Source organism: Strix uralensis, chromosome 8, assembly GCF_047716275.1.
Source record: "Strix uralensis isolate ZFMK-TIS-50842 chromosome 8, bStrUra1, whole genome shotgun sequence".
NCBI classification, from domain to species: Eukaryota; Metazoa; Chordata; class Aves; order Strigiformes; family Strigidae; genus Strix; species Strix uralensis.
In genome coordinates, this window is record NC_133979.1 from 8,522,936 (window position 1) to 8,544,834 (window position 21,899).

General features: G+C 36.7%; 1 protein-coding gene across 1 annotated transcript in view; it reads left to right on the top strand.

Annotated features, from left to right (window-relative positions):
• The window catches only part of BEND5 (BEN domain containing 5), a 970,982-nt gene that overhangs the window by 235,300 nt on the left and 713,783 nt on the right, over nucleotides 1-21,899 (top strand). The window contains exon 5 of the mRNA XM_074876087.1: nucleotides 13,990-14,084. Coding sequence (XP_074732188.1) covers nucleotides 13,990-14,084 — 95 coding nt within the window. The remainder of the gene's footprint in view (nucleotides 1-13,989; nucleotides 14,085-21,899) is intronic.

Genomic DNA, 21,899 nt, shown 5'->3' on the forward strand with positions numbered 1-21,899 from the left:
TGATTATTTTAATGTACTTTTTAGTTTTAGGTTGCAAAACAGAAGTTTGTTTGCAGATTGCAGAGTTTCTACAAATGCTTTTCAAGTGATCTGAAGTTGTCATCTGTCTGACAAAGATATTTTGTTTGAGATATTCATCATTTTGTGACGTTTGTGTTTTGTTTACACAGCTTCAGTAATTCACTTCTGGGACCAAAACTTGCTTTTGAGGTTTAGGCACACTGCAGGATGCCAAAAAAGCATCAGATTCTTCTGTATTTGAAAGCTTTTGGGCCATCAAGAGATCAAAAGCTGCCAGAATCAAACCTGAGATCTGCCATTATAAATAAGGCACTGACAACTCTTATTGTGAGAGGTCGTCCCAGGGGTGAAAGAAGCAAAACAACTGAATTGCCCTGGCTTTTTCATAAGATAACTCTGTATATGTAATGGTATATTTCTTTGGGAGAAATATGTATACATAATACATTCTGGTGCTGAAATAACCATTTTAGCTCACTTAAACTTATCAAGATTAAAATAATCTTACGGCCCAGTTGTGGTCAGCAATACTGAATTCTTGGGACAAGAGCTGCCCTGGTTTTGAACTATAATTTACTCTGATAATCTTGTATTTATATAAAGCAATTTATGAAATGCAAAGAAAATATTTTTATAAACATTGAAACAGATCTTTCAAATTTACCAGACCATTTCTGAGGTTTACTTTTCATGCAAATGTAAACAATCATAATTTTTTACCAAATCTAATAAGTTAACACAGGTTTTCTCAGCAAAAGTAAGTAGCTACAGTATTTCAACAGTAATTCAACAGTGGTTATGTTTGCAGTAAGACATTCTTCCTTTTCCCAGCTGCATTTTAGCAGAGTTTTTTAAATAATAAACATGTTGTTAATGTGATTAAAACCCTGAAGCTATTTACAGAAGTCTTCATGTATGTTTATATCTGAATGTCTTTCAATTTTTCTGCTTGTTTGCTGTTGGTAAGGATATAATGCAAAACTACTATAGTTATCATGTTAAAATTTAGCAATAAGATCATCCAAGCAAATGCCTAGAACAACGTTATTTCAAAACGATCTATAAGAATTGTTCAATAAAGAAAATGTTCCTTATATATATAATTCAGCTTTATCTTTATTGATTTGTTCATATTTTTAATAGGTTTTAGAATTGTCAGTGTTCTAGTAAAATATCATGTAATCTGGTTTATGGTTAGGATAATAGAGTTACAAACTTGGACAAAATTTTAATCTATCCTGTAAGGTTGTGGGGTTTTTTTTCCTATAGGCATGTTTTTTTTAGTCAATTACTTAAATAGAAGAAGTCTTAAAATGCGAGATGTGAGGAACAACATGAGGAAAGGAATTGTGCTTTCCAAAAGAGGGTACCTGACTGCCATATGTTTTTGGAAGATGGACATTTTTTTAGTAGGGAAAAATCTTCCTGCGCACATTTTTATGTCAGTGTTTCATAAAAGTTGCCATGGTATAGGCTAATAAACTTACAATACTGTTAAACTGCCTTTATACTTGAAGAAAGCACAAGTGCCACTTGATGTGAATGGATTATTTATCTACAGATACTGATCTGAGTTTGTGGTGTGGACAGGTTCTGTGTGTTGTGCTGTAATTGTCACCTGAGGAAAGAAGGTCCCCATTTTGGGGAGTCTTATGTGACCAAGTCTGTAATCGGTGCTATCACAGGGAGCGAATGACTCAGCTTTCCCACTCTGAGGATTTTAGCAGCTGGGGTGAGTGTACTATTTAGATTGCTTTGATTTATGCCAAGGAAATCCCTAATGATCCAGAACTAGGGCAGTGCTAATCCATGTATTTTTACCCTCTTCAGACACGCTGTGTGCTCCTCTTGCAGCTGACACCCCAAATCGGAATCACCATTTTATTTCTCACAGTCACATTTACAGCTTAACTCTTCATTCCTGGCATATCTAAAATTCCTGTTGAATTCAGTGTCAAGTGTGTAAGGAGCACAGAGGAGCATTCTCCCATGTAACGAGTATTTGTATTTTGTTGACAGAGCACTGGTCCAATTTTGTGGGAAACTCCTTGTTATTTTTGAAGCTCATACTAGTATTTTTTATTTATTGGAAGACTTCGACTCATGCAACTACATTTTTTTTGTTCATATTTTCCTGCCTCCCTTGTGATAAGGGGGTTCTTCCCCCTCCCCAGGCTTTGCCACCAAAATATTTTTTGTAGACTTTTGACTTTGTGATACATGGTTGTAGGCTGGCTGTTGGAGCAGTGTTCATGATGTGGTAACTATAGATTTAAGGAAAACCAAAGGCAGACTTGTCATATGCATTGCAGTAAAAAAAAAAAAAAAAAAAAAAGTGTAAACTGCAGTAGTGTTTTGGGAAGCTATGCTTAGAGTTTAAATGATACTCTGGAAAACTAAAGATGATCAGCTGTGATTACTTCATAAGGGAACTGAGAAATATCTCATCTCTTCAGTTGCAGCTTTTTTTGCTACTACTTTGTATCTTCTGCTGTTACGATTTTAAAATTCTAGGAAATCTGAAAGGAATTATATTTACATATTGTTTCCAAAAAACTCTTGAGTCTTTTCCAACAGGAAAAAATTGAACAACATAAAGTGTGAAAGATCTTTTGCAGCATTATGGTTAATATTGAGATGTTGTATTAAAATACTATATTATGAAGCAATGTTATCAATTTTCACATTTCCCCAGAAGGTTTTCAGCAACCTTGAGTACTCCATCAAACTGGCACATTAGAGAGTGCAGAATTTACCTGTTAAGATGCACAGAGCATTTGTAGCAGCCTCATAGCTGTAGTCTGCTGTTATTGTTGCTTTGCAGAAGAATAAGCAACCAATTAGAGATGATGTTTTCTTTACCAAGAGGGCACTTCAAAGCAGATTTCTACACCAGCTTTTGGAAGTAAGCTGAAGTAAAATCAAATCTGTAAGCTATTGAAAGGGGCTTTGGTCATATATGATACGATTTCTTTAGAGAAAGATGTTCAGCACCATAACATATTTATCTCTTTTTGGAGACTCATTTTTGGTGGAAAATTACCAGAATTTGTGCAGACGCTCGCTCAGTATCTGAGCGATGTTTCTTATAACTTAATATAATATAATAATTTCAGCAAAGTACAATATCCTCAGTACTTCAAAGCCAATAAAGATGAGTGATCCATTTTCAAATTCCTTTTATTCAAACAGCATTTCAGATTGATTTACATAAACTAACAAAACAATATTACACTTAAAGTTGATCTGTAACGGCAATAAAAATGTTCCTGCATCCCAAAGCTGCAGAAATGTCACTTCCAATCTACAGTGATCAGTTGCTAAGGATAAATTGTGCCTATGGGATTTTGGCAAATCCAGCATCTTTTTCCCATATTGCTAGACTGTCTTAAATCCTGAATCAGAAATCCACCCATATTCAGGAAGAAAGTGTGCATGTTTGCTTAAGTTTAAGTCTCTAGGAACACTTAAAAGTGAGGCTAAATATTTATGTCTTTGAGAGCTTTTCTGAATGTGAATGTTCCTTTATCCACTTTTAAAGCTCAGTCAGGACAAGATGTTAATTTTACCTATGGCATTTGAAAACAGAAAGACCTGACTAGCTGGACTGCAGTTATACTGCATGTCCCAGTAATGATGCATTATCCTTGCTTCGTTTTGTTTCCCTCAAGTGGGGGTTAGTGCCAGGAAGGAATGACACCCGTGTTACACAAATGCAGCACAGGGCACATTGCTTTAAGACACTTAACTTTCCTATTGAAATCCTCCCAGTTCTTTTGTTTAGATGTTCTGTTCATGACACTGCCAAAACACGTTTATTCACACACTGCGAATCACCTTTGCAAACAGACAGAGATCGTAATTTGAATCTAACATTCAGCATTTCAGCTTCAGAATGGGATTTTCAAAGCTGTGAGGACAATTCATATATCCCCTTACTATTATAGTTGTTGGTTAAGGCAGTTCTGAGATCTTATTCTAGATGTCAAATAGACAGGTACACAAAAAAAGCAGGAAGTAGATCAGATTTCCTTCTATTTACCCTTGGGTTTTCTTTTGAAGCACAAAACTTTGAATAGTCTGTTAGTACATGAGTTGGACACTTGGAGCAGAATTCAAGGTAGTGAAAATTGAAAATAGAAGAAATAGTGCTGAAGTACTCTAGAAATCATGAACATTTTCTTTCAAATCAATACCACAAGCTACTGGTTGCCAATGTTAAGATTCCAATGTACACTAACATATCAATTACATTTTCTTATAGAAATCAGTGTATTGTGTGAATGCTGCAGTATTGTAAAAGAATTCAGCTAGAAAGAGCAGAAAAAAAGTATTTTAACTCTGCAGTAAAAATATAAGGGATTATTAGTTTTGCAAAAGAAAACAAAGGGGATACGTGCTATAACAATATTGTATAGTTTCATGAAATTTATAACATATACTTTATATTTTTCCACAAAACCCTTTTTTGCATGTTTTTTTCATGAGCACTGCAGCTACTCCAGTAAGGATCCTATTCCAATTCTGTCTTAATATAAGGGAACTATACAATATTGGGAAGCTTTTATTCAATTACTATTCAGAACCATGCATGGAAGAACATAGAAGGTTCAAAGGTTTCATTGTAATAGCAACCAAAACGCTTGAATTAAAAAGAGAGAAAATCAAGGACCTCCATGAATAACCTGGACACAAAGCCCATCTGTGCTTAGTTACTGGAGAAGTAAATAGAGAGGTTTTATATGTTTGCAAGGCTATGATCCCAGTAACGTAACCAAGACCGCTGGCAGCAATAACTAGTGGTTGTACACATCAAAATGTCTTTGTCTTTGTAACACATCAGAGAACACTGAGGCAAATATATTGGTGCTGGTTTTGAGCTGTCCCATATATCCTGTCTTTCCTTCTATGTGTTATCATCTCCTCCTTTTCCCCCACAGGTTTTTCCCACAAGCTCCAGACAAACAATAGCTTTTAACCGTGAAAAATGCCAGCTGCAAAAATCCAAAGTAAACAATTGCTGGAAAAGCTTCATCCAAATCTCTCCCTTAACAGGGCTTTCTTTATCTTCCTTTTGCTTCTCACAAGAACCTACACTTGAAAAGGCTTTTTCATTCTCATCTTCCAGCCTGGGTATCAGATGGATTGCTGCCTTTGTGTTTGCATGCTATTTAAATTGTGATTATTACCTTCTGTGTTTTCAAGGGTTGAGCAAAATCATGATCCATACAAACATCACTGCCACTCTCTCATTGTTACTGCCACTCTAACCTACCGTCTTGCAGTATTTCTGTGAGAGTGTCAGTTTTCAGCACTGCCCTGCATGCTTTAAGCTTGAGTAATTATGACTGTATATCACTTTGGTATCCGTCATAAATGTCTAAATTCTTGGTAAATGTATCTCTTGTTGGTAAGGGAAGTTTTGATTCTGGGTCATCGCCTGACTGTTGCACTTTATGAGGGCCCAGAAAAGTAGGCCTTATAGAGCAGAAAGAACAGGTGAGCAGAATGCTCTCCCATGAACTTAGTCAATGCTGCCACTTCATTCTCTGGTCTTCAGTGGCACACTTTATGTCAGTGCTCATAAACATGGGCTTTTTTTTTTGCAGTTGTTCCCTATAACCATGGTGTGGTGACTTTTCCTGGACCTTTTCACTTTTTCCAGATTGATCTCATTGTTTTGAATCCTCCTGTGGGCTCTACTATGAACAGGATTTGGTCCAGAAAACATTTAGTTGATAGGATTATCTTTTTGAACAATTAAGAATATGTAACTATTCTTACTATTTTAAATCCTACCCAACTTTGCAGCATTCCTTCTCACTGGCTAAATAATTTCTATTAAGAAAAGGAAAACTTAAGTCTTTTCAGCTGCTTCCTCTTGAGGGATGTAAGATATCAGCAAATTTTGCTAAAACGTTCCAGAACAGCCAGCTGTTCCTATCCACCTGCAGCCATAATATTGATTGAAAAGAATATAGAACCTAAACATGGATAACTTCTTTAATTATGTAGAGTTTAATACATGACTCTACTTCAAATGTCATCTGGCAATGGCTGTAACACGGCATGGAATATATTAGGAAATAATTCAGCTAGTTGAGAAAGTCTCAGTGAAAGACCATGCACTGTTTCCTTATTTTATATTTCAACTGGTCCCTGAAAATACTACCCATGTATATGGAGAAAGTCAATGGCAAGACCAACAGGGCTCATACATCCTGTCACATATCAGATTAAAAGTTTCTCACATATTTCTGTAGCTCAGCAATTTCCTAGCAATGTAACTACAAGTGTCTCTTTTGCCAAAGACTGCACATATATGAAAAGATAGGAAACAGAAAGTAAACGTACCTTTTTTTTTCCAGACCCGATTAAATAAAGATGCCCTTTTTTGCATTTTGACGTTTGCTTTCAGCTTCAAACTTGTTTTAAATACCTCTGTAGCCTGGTTATATACTCTGTCAGGACCCTTACTATTTTCTTTTTGATGAATCAACACAATGCAACGTATGTCTTGTGACAGATTTGCAATCCTATTGGAGATTTTGGCACAAGGAAGCAAGGAATGTGAGTTGGTCTAGTTACACTACTGCTGGGTTTCTAAATAGACATTTTTGAGTTTTCAGTTGAAAATTTCAAATTATTGATGTTCAGATGAAAAGTAAAAACTTTAACAGAAAGTTGGCTTCTGTTGACAGGAGAGTGTGTTTAGTAATAAATCTGCCATTTTTCCAAGCAAGGTTCAATGGGAAAACTTGGAGTGACTCTTGCCCTCACAATGTTTAAGTCCAACAGGTCATGCACAGAAGCCAGACTAGCGGTCAGTTCACGGCGTGACACTAAACAGGGAACAGCGATTCCTCTGTAGATCCCTTGGAAAGCTTTCTGCTAGAAGATGGCCTTCACCACAGTATGCCCCTGCTCTAGACTTAAGTGAGATAGCACCGATATCGGAGGTGAAATTCCAAATAGGAAACACTGCCTTACACAGGTGGTACACCTCCTGTGGGTCTGTGCTTAAGTGTATTAGTTTGGAGGCAAAGAAAGAACTTCCAGAAAGGACAGATAAGCAGGGCGAATGCCTAAATTAGTAACTATTTAAAAAAGTATTTTTTATCATTAAGATACAGTCATGCCCTATTAACTGAAAAACACTAATATAGCTTATTGGTACTGGGCTATCATGAACACCAAGAATATCTCAAATACACAGACAAATACCACGATAAATGCTAAACTCATTTTATAGTTAGCATAGCAGTATATCAGAGGCCTCACTGTATTAAAATCCTTTGAGTCTTATTTTAATGCTGCTCTTTATATCATCCCAGACTTCAGCATTTCTCGCTTTTAAGTAACTAAATGAAGAGCTCTACCAAGGGAAAAAATACTATAATTCACAATCTGTAGACCATTTTCTGCATCACTTTCCTAAGACTTTGTTGCCTTGTAAGGACCTGACAATTTCCAGTTAACAAGACACAGGTGCAACTGATTAGCGAGTCTGGTGGAGCTCTAGATGGTCCCCAGCATCCTCCCTCAGTAGGTGAGTGTTTATTTTCCCCTCCTGAGCATCAGCTGGTTTTGAAAACTCTTTAGCTGAAGAGAAAAAAGCTAAATGCTATCAATACTCAAAGCTTTTCTGTTTGAAAGGACATGTGTTCCTACAAAAGGAAAAAGAAAGCATGGGTTACTTTAAAATGTTAGCAGTAATGAATGATTTAAATTTTAAAAGGTCAGAAAAATGAAATTTGCAAGTTTTCATTGGGGATTTTGCACAGACCTGGCTCTTATATTATTTGTTTTCTTCAGCATTGATAACAATTGTAAGTGATGCTTTTTTTGCCTTTCCATTTTGAAGTCCCTCCAGTATAATTTATTTTTGTGTAGCTTTGTATAAGGTGCTTTGTCAGGAAAGATCCCAAAGACCTTCTAACGCAAATACAGAAATGCAGCACTTTTTTTGTGAGAAAGCAGCAATCCCACATTGCCAGTTTCTCACATTCAGAAATGGTGACTCAAAATCTCACAAGTCATGGGGTTGGCTTGAGAGTTCATTCTTCTTTTCTTTGTGTGTGTTTTTTTTTTTTTTAAATGGAATGCAATTCTAAAGTAGATCTGCCCTTTAAAGGGATGAAAACTTACATTTATAAAAGAAAGAGAAGGGATTTAAAAAAAAAAGGAAGGAAGGAAAGGATAACCAAGATTCTTGCCGAAGGCAAGAAGCCAACTCACAAAAAGCTGCAGGTCTCAGGAATTCACAAAACACTGTAATATCTAAAGAATCAGCGGAGAGAAAATCAAGACATCAAGCAGTGAAAGCAAAGCAAAGCCGATGGTATCCAGGAACTTTGGATCTTTAATGGTCATTCAGATCACAAGAGCTCAGACTTAATTTCATCAGAATAAATACTTAGTGCCCAGTTCTCTTATTTTGGCTGGTTAAATGATGAAATTGTTCCTGCCTTCAAACAACTGGTTCCCATGTATCTGGGCATCTCATAGTGAAGTTTGTATCATACTTGTAACATGCAGCATTGTCCACTGAATTGACATTATTATGAAATGAAATTATTATGCTATTAGTATTAAATATATTATATAATTGTTAATCATAGAATAGAACCATAGACTACCACGTTGGAAGGGACCTCAGGGATCATATTTAATATGTGTATGTTACATCAATATTAAGAATGCCTGACACTTCCTACTGCAAACCCTATTTTCAGATGTTATAACTTCTCATACTTGGAATGATTTGACACAAAATTTTCTGTGCCAGGTGTCTGCCTGAGGCAGAATTTTGTGGTGTTCTTTGGTTTGTTTGTTTTTTTTTTTTTTTTTTCTTTTAATGTCAGCCAAAGCAGCTCAGCTATTCCTGAGAAGTCGGCTGGGGAAAACCATGCAAAATAAACCTGGCAGTCTTTCTGGAGGGACCTAGTGTGTCCTTATCCTGTGGGAAAGCACTTAACCTTTGGCAAAGGTGTGACTTTTCTTTTGGATATCTGCTTCAGTTGGTAGGTTCAGATGGAAAACCTGCCAGAATGTGGGTGAACAATGAATGGTTAAGAGATCACAGTTCACCCTGTGCTCACACAGACCTGTTGGAATATGATGTCCAATATGACTACCCATGCGCAATGCCTTCAGCTCCAATCCAGAACCACACTGATGTGTGCTTGTCCCCCAAAGACTGGCAGCTCTTTCCAGCCCCATCAGGAAACTGCAAACTTCTGGTAATAAGATAAAATGTGTGACACATTTCAGCTATCTTTTCCCCTTGTGTTCAAGGTTCACCTTTATCTTGCTCATGTGAAAAACACTGAGCATCCCTTAACACCTGTTTGTGTTTTTAATTCCTGAAATAAGTTTGCAAAGGATGATTGGGAAAAGCAGATTTAATCAAATTTTAAGGCTAAAGGCAGGACCAAGCCTTTACTCACTTTTCTGTCTTAATGGTTTTAGCAGCAAGATACCTCCAAATGCATGCTTACTGCACACATTATGGAAAGAGGACATCTTCCTTCTCTCAGCAGGCGGAACATACCTGCCTTGTCTCACATTCTCCAACATCTGTCTCAGATCTGGCAGTCCATGAGACTGAGACTGCAGCAGTTGTCTTCCCTCATGCTGTGAAGCCACAATATATCCTGATGCACCCCACCAAATAGTATGGGTTTACTTGGCGGTGTCCTGAGAGGCTTTTCTACACTGTGCCTCTTCCACTTACCCAGAAGTTGCAGATCAGTTTGCAAGAATAATGCAGTAAATTGAAAATGTGTAACAACTGAAGTGAAATCACACTGATAATTTCTTGTACAGCATGAGTTCGAATATTGCTTCTTTTAGTGGTATTCATACCCTCCAAAATGAATACAAGTATTTCTATTGTAAAGATTTCTGCCATTTTTCTCTGGATTGATGCTCTGGAGACCAGAGCAATTTCTAGGGAATTTGCAAGTACATTTAATCTAGTTTTATTTTCTTAACTTGACTTTAAAAAAAAAAAAAGCTAGTTTTAAAAAATTTTTATCTGAATTATACTGCTTATTAAATGCCACCCATTGTATGTCTCTATGATTCATAAAACCACACAGAATAGTGATAATTTTCGTAAGAAAGAGTGTTTTAATATGCATAGTGTATATCTAGTCCTGTTGCTCTTTACAGCGTATAACTGGTGTGTTAAAGAATGTCAGTATAGACCAAAATTAGACTGAAAACTATATTTGTTCAGCAAACATTTGATTGCTGTATCACAACCTTTTTATTATAGCATTCAGTTCAAAGATGTTTGCATACCTTATTGAGCAAGCTGCATATTTTTCCAGCTAAGGTGTGCATGCTGTAGTCATTACATTTTTGCACACTTCACTGACTGAGCTGCATGGACTACTTTAACTATCACCAGGAATACTTGACTGAGTTCAGCTGCTTATTTGAGTGCTTCGGTTTGTGTACTGTATTACTTCAGTGGTGTATGTTGATAAAGTTCTGTTCTGTGCTGTTAAATTTTTGGTTCTGCCAATCTAACTATATACCATGCTGAGAGAACTGCACGCATTGCTAACTGCTTACTCCGTGGTGAACATGCCTGGTTGAAATGTTATAATCTGTAGTGTTTTGTAAATGAGCTGCATATTTTTGTTTTTATATACGTTGCTTACCCAGTTGTGTACATTTGCCCAACTCATTATACAAAATAAGCTTGATTGGAATAAGAACATTCTCTACCAGCTGTCTGCTCTGAGTCAGTATGTAACAAAATTAGCAACTTTCTCTTTCCAACAGTGACATGATTGCATCCAAAGTTTAAGGCAATTGGTTTGGAGATCTTGTTTGTTTCATTCACTCCATGCAAACATCAAGATTAACAAACCAATTTGTTGCAACTTAATTTGTTTTCACAAATATGAACAGAGTTAAGTAACAGAGGAAAAACTCAGCATTCTAATACAGGAAAATGCTTCCATGTAGAGTATGGAATATAGAGAGACCTAAATATCATTACACAAGAAGATGGAAAATAACTAAAGACCTCCCAAGATGGATATTTCATCAGATAAGCAATATCCTAAATACTTAAAACTACAAATACAACATTTTGTAAATTAAGTGCGTGTTTTCATCAAGAGTTATAAAAATAAACTCATCTCATGACCATTAGAAAATCTCAAAATGCTACAATAGACAAAATACATGAAAGCTCATGTACAGGGATATGTAGTTTGCTCATTAACTTTGGTACAAAATTGAATTAACATCTTTAAGGAAATGTTTTTCTCAACTTGCTAGTTTTTTGTGTCAGTTTCACTAAAACCTACAGGTTATTCTTAGATTTTGTTTGACTAATTTGCAGAGTTTGCATACATAGCAGCTTGTGCTTCCATTTACAAAATCTTCAGCACTACCTCACCTCAGAAAAACTGTCTTAATTTTTCTTGAGTGTAAAGATACTTAATTAGGGCTATATAGTTTACCTGGATTCCTACCTGCCCCACATATAAATGTAAACATGCCTGGCTGTTGTTGTCAGTGTCCCATTGCTGATTTTTTTCACTTTAATGTTATAATTCACTGTTGTCTGAGGAGACTGCCTGGAAGGTCCAGATTTGTTTTTGCAAAATTTTACATATGAAAGCTTAATTGATCTTATTGCTTTAGTCAAAATTGTTTGATTTTAAACAGTGGCCATTTAATTCTCAGACTTCTCATGAACCATTACTTAAGAGTGTAAACATTACAATAGTTTGTTCTAAAAACAAGTGTGTGAATACCTAGGGCAAATATAATTTTTAGCGGTCTGTCTTCACTGATACCTGTGGAAAAGAAATTTAAAGAGAGAGGTACAAAGGGAATGTGTCAGTATATCCTGGAATATTGTATCAAAATTAGTTTTGTCTTCATATTTCAGTTTTTATGTGTACATTAATGTTGGGTATCAAAAGAGTACAAGAAACCAGGTATAGTCGATTTAATATCTGGAAAGTAAATGTACTACATGAGATGAGCTAGATCCAACCTAGGCTTTCTTAACAGAAACAGAATAAGTAAGTTTGTATAGAATGACATAGCAGACAGATGGTAAGGAAGAAGGTTTTGTCTCTGTCTTTTCTTCCCCCAGCATGAATTTACTTTCAGTATCAGTCCATTACCAGTAAAGATCTAAATTTTGCTCTTCCTTTGAACTGTTAAATATCATCTACAGTTTTCCCAAAGTTATCAGTCTAAACTAAGATCAGAGTTGGAATGTTTTCTTTATCATATTCTAACAAATGATGGCTATGAGCAATTTCTACTGTATAGGTATCCTGTACAGTTTTTGCAGAGGAAAATTCTTCCTTTTGCCAAAGGAAGTGAAGTATTCCTTTTTTTTGGGGAAAGAAAATCAGAAAACTTTATTTTTTCCTGCTGCTATGTGAGGCCTAAGCAGGTTGAAAGAAATGCCTAAGAAGCTTTCAGATGAATCATTCCCCTGGAGAAACTGGCTGCTCATGGCTTGGATGGGTGTACTCTACACTGGGTGGAAAACTGGCTGGATGGCTGGCCCCAAAGAGTTGTGGTGAATGGAGTTAAATCCAGTTGGTGGCCAGTGATGAGTGGTGTCCCCCAGGGCTCAGTTCTGGGGCCAGTACTGTTTAATATCTTTATCAATGACCTGGACAAGGAGATTGAGTGCACCCTCAGTAAGTTTGCAGATGACACCAAATTAGGCAGGAGTGTTGATCTGTTTGGGGTTAGGAAGGCTCTACAGAGGGATCTGGACAGGCCGGATTGATGGGCCAAGGCCAACTGTGTGAGGTTCAACAAGGCCGGGTCCGCATGGGGCTTGGGGAAGAGTGGCTGGAAAGCTGCCCAGTGGACAAGGACCTGGGGGCTGTGTTGGTCGACAGCTAGCTGAGTATAAGCCAGCAGTGTGCCCAGGCAGCCAAGAAGGCCAATAGCATCCTGGCTTGTGTCAGAAATACTGTCCCCCTGTGCTTGGCACTGGTGAGGCCACACCTTGAATACTGTGTTCAGTTTTTGGACCCCTCACTACAAGAAAGACATTGAGGTGCAAGAGTGTGTCCAAAGAAGGGCAATGAAGCTGGTGAAGGTTCTAGAGAACAAGCCCTCTGAGGAGCAGCAGAGGGAACTGGGGTTGTTTAGCCTGAAGAAAAGGAGGCTCAGGGGAGACCTTACTGCTCTCTACAACTACCTGAAAGAAGGTTGTAGTGAGGCAGGTGTTGGTCTCTTCTCCCAAGTAACAAGTGATAAGTCAAAAGGAAATGGCCTCAAGTTGCACCAGGAGAGGTTCAGATATTAGGATATTGGATATTAGGAAAAATTTCTTCACTGAAAGTGTTGTCAAGCATTGGAACAGGCTGCCCAGGGAAGTGGTTGAGTCACCATCCCTGAAAGTATTTAAAAGATTTGTAGATGTAGTGCTTAGGGACATGGTTTAGTGGTGGACTTGGCAGTGCTAGGTTAACAGTTGGATTCGATGATCTTAAAGGTCTTTTCCAACCTAAACAATTCTGTGATTCTATTCTGTGATTCTATGAAGCAGTTGGAAGGTTTTCATGAGGACTGCTACCCTGTCTCCCAGCTTTCCACCAACCTTTCTAACACTAACTGCAGCAAACAGGACTTGCTCTTCTGTTTTCAGATCTGAGTAACCTATGTCTTTGTACGGCTAGGATACCTACTGAAAAATCAGCATACTAAATTCAAAACATACATACAATGTATATCACTACAGTGTAAAACAACATAGACTATTAAAATAGTAGGAAACAGACAGGGTATCCATTACCTGAGATCTATGGAGAGTAACAATAATACACATCTATTCCATATATTTTCTGTGTATATTTTTATGCAACTGATATATGCAATACACATATAAATACACATATTTATACCTGACCTTTTTTCTTTGTTTTTGTTTTTGTGTTTGTTGTTTGTTTTTTTTTTTCCCAGAGAGTAATTTTCAATGTTGTCAACTTCAGTAAAACAAAAAGCCTCTATAGAGATGGGATGGCTCCAATGGTGAAATCCACAAGCAGACCAAAATGGTAAGTTATCCTTTCAAAGACTTGCTTAACGAGATAAAAATGTTTTACCTGGCACTTGTACCAAGGACCTGATGCAAAAGCAGTGTTGTGAGAACAGGTTCTCTTTGGAGCAGATGGACAGTATGAACTCTGGAGGTCCCTTCCAGCCTTGCTGTTATGGTGTGTTGAAGTGCCTTGTTTCAAGAAGCATGGCTGAAGTGAAGTCCATTCAAGGAAGCTGAACAGTCAGGGCTTGGGCCAAATTATTTTTCAGTGACCATTCTCACCATCAGGGACTGTTAGGACAGTCCCTGAGCCAGTTTTGTCCTGTGTCAGCTAGCAGTCTCCCAGACAAAGCCTGCAAACAATATGGGAGATGGACTGGGCCTGAATGGGTTCTGAAAGGCTGTTTGGATTTGTTCTCTCTGTTCTGAGGTGGTCAGAGTTTAGTGGAAGAATGTGAGCTCTGCCATGTGAGTTGACCTCATGTGGCTGAGCAGTGTCAGCTCTGCTTTATCTAAAACAGAAGGTGGCCAAATAACCTGGTCGTAAGCTACACAACACAGAAAGGCATGCACATATGAAACACATGTATACCCATATAGATGGTACATTTTCTCAAAGCAAATTAATGAAATGTCTACTGTGAATAATAATATGTAAATCTAATGAGTCCTAATGTATGCAAGACTCCGAAGAATTACATGATTTGCCTTTAGCTAGGAGACTTGTTTGAATATGGATGGTGAGGTTAGGCCATAAGTGTACAGTAATATATTCTTGTAAGCCTTTACAGCTGCTACTTTTTATTGGTTAATTAATAATACATTTGATCAAGCTGCATATTATCTGAGCCTTATAAATATATCTTTCTTAAATACTTCAACTGTCACAAAATTTCCACCCACAAGATGTTAACTTTTGGTGGTCATTTTGTTAACATTAACTTTTGGTGGATCATTGTTATTGTATGGCTTCCTCTTCATATGAGCAACAGAATGACTATTTATTTTTTTGTCTAGATGGTAAGGTCATCATGAGCTGTCTCACAGTACAGTTAGTGAATGGAGTCAATTCCAGCTCAATAGGAGCATGTAATAACATTGAAAATTAATTTAAAAAATCCATTGTGTTTAGTGTTTTTGTAGCAAAAGTCCTGTTAATTGTGTTTACTATTCAACTTCAGAAAAATCTTTTGAGGCATTTCAGGGCCACATTTATCAAGCATACTTTAATCATCTTTCAAAACCCTTTCCTTCTCTCACTAGGGTCTGGTATTTGCAGCTAAGCACATTGTGTGTTAAGTTTATCTATAAATCAGATATTGCTTTCATACAAATTTTATGCCTTACTTTGGTTTCAAATTAAAGTGTAAATCTTACAAAACAATGCAAAATGGGCTTTTTCTAGAACATATAGGCTCCTTCACTATTTTTAAAACAGATTTCTCTTCCATTTCCCCAGAGATCTATTTATTTTTGTGTTTTATATTTTTAGGGGATGTATTTTGCTCCCATGAAAGTGAAGAATGAATAATATTGCCTGGAGCCAGGCACAGTGTAGGCAGCAGGTGCTGAGCAGCTTCCTTGTACAGGGCTACTACCAAACTTTAATCCTGTTTCAGAAACTCTAGCTGTAATTTTTTTCTTTAAAAAGATCATTACTCTATTAAGGTATTTTTATTTTTTTTCTAATAGTCTGTGTATGAAAACATCTTGCTGTACTTTGAAGGTGCACATTAATTCATACTGTTATCAGGGACCTTAGTGATATTGGGGTCTACTCAGTATAATTTCTGTCTTGATGTTAATAGGAATTATGCATGTGTTTTCCAAGTGGGAAAACACATACATTATTTTTGGATATATGCTTTCTATTAGAGCTGTCTTCCATTTGGATTATGCCTTTTACAATTACCTCTGTATCTGTTTCCATGGCATTCTAGAGAAACCTGTAAACAAAATTTTCTCTTTCACTGTTTGCTGAAATAGGATTTACTAGTACTTACAGTTGCTAATGCAGCATACAGGTAGTTGTAGTGCTTGAACATGAACAGCGCAATATCCAGCTGCATCGATCTGATCCTGTTAGATGCTTTGTATATCTTAGTCTAGCAAGCAATACTGAATCATTCACTGCTGCAAAAGTGCTGAGGTTTCCACGAGGGTACTCAGGATTCAGAACTGTGGAAGGAAACTATTGAAACTCTCCACCTTATATTAAGATTTAAGTCAGTATAGCAGGTTAGTGGATATAATGTAATTAAATTAGAAAATAATATATTAATTACAAAAGTTAAAGAAACCCAAAAGTTTTTAAAATCAAGTTAAAAGGAAGATTACCAGAAGCCATGGTCTCCAAATATTCTGAAACAGAGCTCAGTCCTTCATCTCTGAACTGTTCTGTACTAAATATTTGAGGAACTCATGATTATTGTGCCTGCCTGTGTAAGTGTGTAATCCATACTAAAATTCTCCCAACTTCCTCTGGCCACACTGATAAAAGCAATGCTGTGTCACATGTAACAATTCCACTCCCTTTTTTATATAATCAGGTTTGAGTTTTAGGGTGATAAAGCGTCTATTTTCCTTTTTGCATTTGAGAGATGTAGGCACATTACTCCTCTTACCAACAGATATTGAAGCTTGAGTTATGTTCTTTTGATTTCAGTGAGAAAGTTCCCACTGTATTCCAGACAGAATTTGACCACAGTGCTCTCAAAATCCTGCATAACAAAAGTAGATTGGCCTCCAGAGACCGTGAATTTTAATATTTGTTTTGAATGTGGTTATGCAAACATGGCTCCGAGCTTTGCAACATTTTTTGAGTTTGATTCTTGACTTTGGAACAAATCACTGCCAAGTGCTCTTGAAGTAGAGAGTGTGTCAAAGACAGATCAACGTTTTTGACCTGTATTCTCTTGCCCTGTGGGGTAAGATCTTTAAATGCAGACAGCATCAAGGTTCAGCTCAGTGTTACTGATGTAAATGTAGTATATCACTGTCATCAAAGCACTCTATGTGGACACAGATGTGCTGGTGTTGACATATTCTTCTCTTTTGAAGTAAGGCCAAATATTTCCAGTAATGAGCTACTTAAAAAGAGGAAGCAATATGCTGAAGGATAAGGAAAAAAACAGATTTCATGCTAAAGAAAAAGATCATTTTTTTAAAAAGAAAAAAACCCAGAAAAATAAATTCTGATTAAAATGTCTATTTTCCCCATATGTGGTAATGGATTTACTGAATATTCTTTCCCAGAGGGATAGAGCAAAAAAACCAATGAAGTAGGTTAAGTTCTAAGTCCCTCTATCAATTTTTCGGTGATTTTTGTGGATGCACCACGTTGACGCTAAATAGTATGGGGTTGTGGCAGTTGCACTGGTCAAATTTCACTGCAGTGAATCACAGCTCATACGTAGAAATGTAGCATTGAGTTGCACCATATTACATCAGTTGCACTTCATAGCAAATTGGACAAGATAAACCTCAAGATTTTATTTCAAGCCAATGGAATGTGCTGTGTCTGATCACTTAACATTTTTGCTTAAAATTAGCTGGTTGTTCAGAAGTATTACACCAAGATTTTAGAGAATTGGTGTTTTTTTCTCAATAATGACTGCTACAAGTATAAAAACCTCAATTACTAAAATAGAGACCTGTTCTGACTGAGTCATTTTTCTTTGTCTCATATGTGGAGGTGAAGATTTGAGGGGAGATGGATTTGAAGAAATTTAATTTTTGCTATGCTGATGCCATTTCTACTGTAATCTCCTTTCTCTTTGCTGCTTCTTTTAAGTGCAACCTAATTTTGTTGCAATTTTTTAATCATGATTTCACACTAAAACTCTGTCCTTGGAAGGTATTCATGAAACCTACCATGTGGGCATAGCAGTGGAAGACCATTTAAGTACGTATACTGTACTATTATATTGATTGTATGAAGTTTTACAAGTTTCTCAAAGTGAAATAGAAGAGTGAGTTGTTTGAGAGGCAGCAGATTTTCCAAATGATGAAGTGAGCAAATATTCCCTTTGGGCAGAGAACAGCTATAACTCTTGATTATTCAGTGTGAGCATTGCCTCATTGGGGACATTAGTTTTTCAAATTGTGCTAATCTTTTAAAAGTAACAACTGGCCACTCATCACCTTAGGTATTTCAGCAAGATCATGTGCAAAACTCTAATTAGTATTTATAGAACAGCAACTCCTCCCAGTAGAATAGTAGTGGTAGCTGGCAAATATCTGGTTGACACCTGTTAAGTCTTCAGACATCCATTGTATTTTATTCTGCATTTCAAATGAGCAGAGAGCAGTAGGTGAAGTCCCCATAATTAAGGGATAAAAGATAATAAATAACATGGTTCCTGAGTGGATGAACACAAGGTTAAAGGCTGTTCTGCAGTTGTGATGCTGTATTTCAGGAATTGTTTGTTTGTAAGTAATAATGCTAGCTAAAATATTATGGAGCCTTCAGCATATGAGAGAGGATTTATGTCTAGACTTACATGTGTTTTGTTTATAATGTCAGATTTCAAACTGCTTTTTGGCAAAGCAACTACTTTCTTCCCTGTCTTTTATCTCACTCAGCATTGATGGTTTTTAACTGGATAGCTGCCTTCTCCACCAAACACTCCACTACCTCTGTTGCTATAACATCTACTGTTAAATACTCACAACACATTGCTTCTGAAGTGTTTTTCTTTTCCAGTAAACCTGGGACTACAGAAAAACTTCTAGGTAATTAATTCAAATTTGAATCTATATGTATCTTGGTAAATATTGTCATGATGAGGAATTTTGGTAGACATCGAGAAAAGCAATGCAAGTTTTATGAACAATACTCCCATATGTTCCATTCATCAGAAGGGGACAAGACTGAGAAAATCTGAATTTTGAGTAGCTAAAATGTGTTGATTCTTGCCAAGTTTCTTTAACATTTGTGTCTACAAAGCAGTGTTACAATCACTACCATGTCTACCAGGCTGCATTATACATTCAGAGACTTTCAGCAGCATTTTTAGTATGTATTTATATATCTTTAGCCATAAGATAAGCTGTTTGTGAAATGAGCTGTCATTTGTGGTGAAACAGTTTGAGAATAAAGCACTAAATATATATATAGCTTGCTAATCTGAAAGACTAGAATTGCTTACTATAAAATATATAGCAGGCTAGGGCTAGTGATAACATCACCTGAATTTAGGTAAAGAAGATGAACAAGCTGTTATCATTACCTGATTCCTTCCTTGGCCTATTATACAACTTTGGCTACTCTCTGAAGTTTGTTCCTTTGCTAGTTTTATAATGTAATGTGTGCTTGTTCTTGCTTTCCTGAGGGATCTGGTGAGAATGCTTTTGGAGGTTCAGAAATATTTCCTGTGGCATAGGTGTGTGTTGATGCAGTCTTTGCCAGGTGCAGATCTCACTCCTCAGAGCTGCTCCCGCCCTTGTTCTAGCAAAACTCTGCATAGAATCACCAGACTGGGAGCTGGCCCAGGTTTAAAGTAAATTTTCAAGGAAGAAAAAGAGGATTGAGTCTTGGTTTTGTTCATCACAGAGATCCAGAACCAGCTGTATGGTCCAACTGCAGGAGCAGTGAGGGAAGTAGGTATAAGTGACTGGATCAGGGGTGAGGGAATGAGAATAGCAGCTGCTAGGAAAATGCCTAGAGGATTGTCTGTGGAACTACAGCCTCCATGTCAATAACTTGTAGCATTTTATTTGGAGAAAATGGTGAAAAAGACATTGCACTATTGACCTTTTAAAATCCCACATTGAGTGATAAGCAGGAATAGTTTTGTCTTGGTCTTACTGCAGGTCTTTGGAAGAAAATAAGATTGTTTTAGACAGTTTTGAGGTTGGCATGTATATGAAAGTAAAATAACTACCTCTGAAGTCAATCCCTGGGTAAATTAATGTTAGTGTGAATCTTGTGAAATAACAAAACAAAGAGACCTAACCATTCTACAAACCCATAGAAGAAATGCACTCTCTTCCCCTTTCCCAGTCCAACAAGGGTAGTTATTCCTGGGAATATAGAGTAGGTTACATATCACTCTCATCAGCAACAGCTTTTGTGGAAATAGAGGAGAGGTCATATTCTGCTGACACAAGGTATGAATCAGATCCCACAACTAATGTGTTTATTGTACAAACTAAATGGGATTATTTTGTGGCAAGAAAGAAAGTTAAATTTTATTGATGGGATACTTTACTGGAAATTTAAGAAGAATGGAATTATGTTGGGAAAATTAATAACAAGGAAATTACATTAATATAAAAGAAGGCAAATGAATTTTAGAATTCAAAGAGAAAATAATGAAGGAGCTCCAAAGGACTGCTAAGCCATCATTTAAAAACCGTAGCTATTTTATATGTATGTGTGTTTCCTCATCATTTATCTGACTGATCTCCTATAAATCAATTTATTTAGATTACAGCAGAGTCAAAAGGCCCCAGTCAGGATCAAGACTCATTGTTCTTAGTGCTGTGGAAACATATAAACAGACAAAGTCCTTTTCCAAAGTTCTGAAAATTTTATGATTGATTTCAGTAAGAGCAAAGTTAGGCCAATACTGAGCACTTCTGAAAATTCCATCCTTAAAGATTTATTCCAAGCAGTAACTGTTTAAAAAATGACATACTGCTTACATAAGAGTCTAAATATTTGATGGTTATAGTATTTACATCTAAAACACTAGAGGCTATGTGCTTTAATACCTCAATCTGTTTCCCATATACTCTGTCAACATGAGTTCCCTGCATTGATTGAGGGCACTCTGTGATCCCTAAGGTTGTATTCATGAAAGGTTACCCTTGGTACTACTTTATTCATGAAAGGTTTGAAGCACATAGGAAACAAATGGGTCTATTCCTTCCAGGTGCGGTTTTGTCATCTATAAATACTTAATTACTGGGGTGCTGATGAGAAATTAAAAATCTTAAAATACTGCAGTTGCCTGAAAATAGTTCCCCCATCACCAGTGCAAATCACAATGAAATTTGCAGTTGGGAGGTTTTGTGGCAGTTTAAAACAACTGAATTGTAGGTTTTTCCCACTACAGTCCATGGTATTGAGTTTAATGGCTGCAAAATATGACCAGAGCCGTGCATTACATCCCATCCTGAAACAGGTCATTCTTTTGCCTCAGGTGATGGGCATTTGGTGGAACTGATTGCATGAAAAGTGTTCACAGAACTGGGTTCCTAACCTTGGCAGGTTTAAAAAAAAAAGTATATAAAATTGAGGCTTTTTCCCCCCAAAATGAGTCTGTAAGTTAGATAAATATGGGCAGCACTAAACTCAAAGCAGAGTCAAACTACCAAGAGGACATTGCAGCTTTTCATTGCAATCTTGTACTTTGAACTAATGGAGCGAAGCAGAATGAAAATCACCTCTGTTAAGAATGGCATTTATCAGCCGCAAGTACTTAGTAGTGAGAGCCCTACACAGACAAAGCTAAGTGTCACCAAGAAATGTACTTGAAAATCAGACTGTTAACACAAGACTACACAAATAAGAGCCAAAAACTGTAATCAGAAAATGCAACATCTCTTTAAGAATGTTTTAATGGCCTGAAGAGTGCTAGACAAGTTGAATTTAACAAGATGTAATGACATAATATAATTGAGAATGCACCCGGATACAGCAGAGTCAGGTTAAATTTTGGCTTTCCTTCACTTAGCCTTGCAACTTTAAAGGTTCTTCAGCATTTGATTTTAAAAATCATAGTGTTGTTTAGATTTACATATGACATAAAAGCCTAGGATGTGCAATATATCAGAAATACAATTCTAAGTATTGTTAGGGCTGAAATATCCAGCCTAATATTTT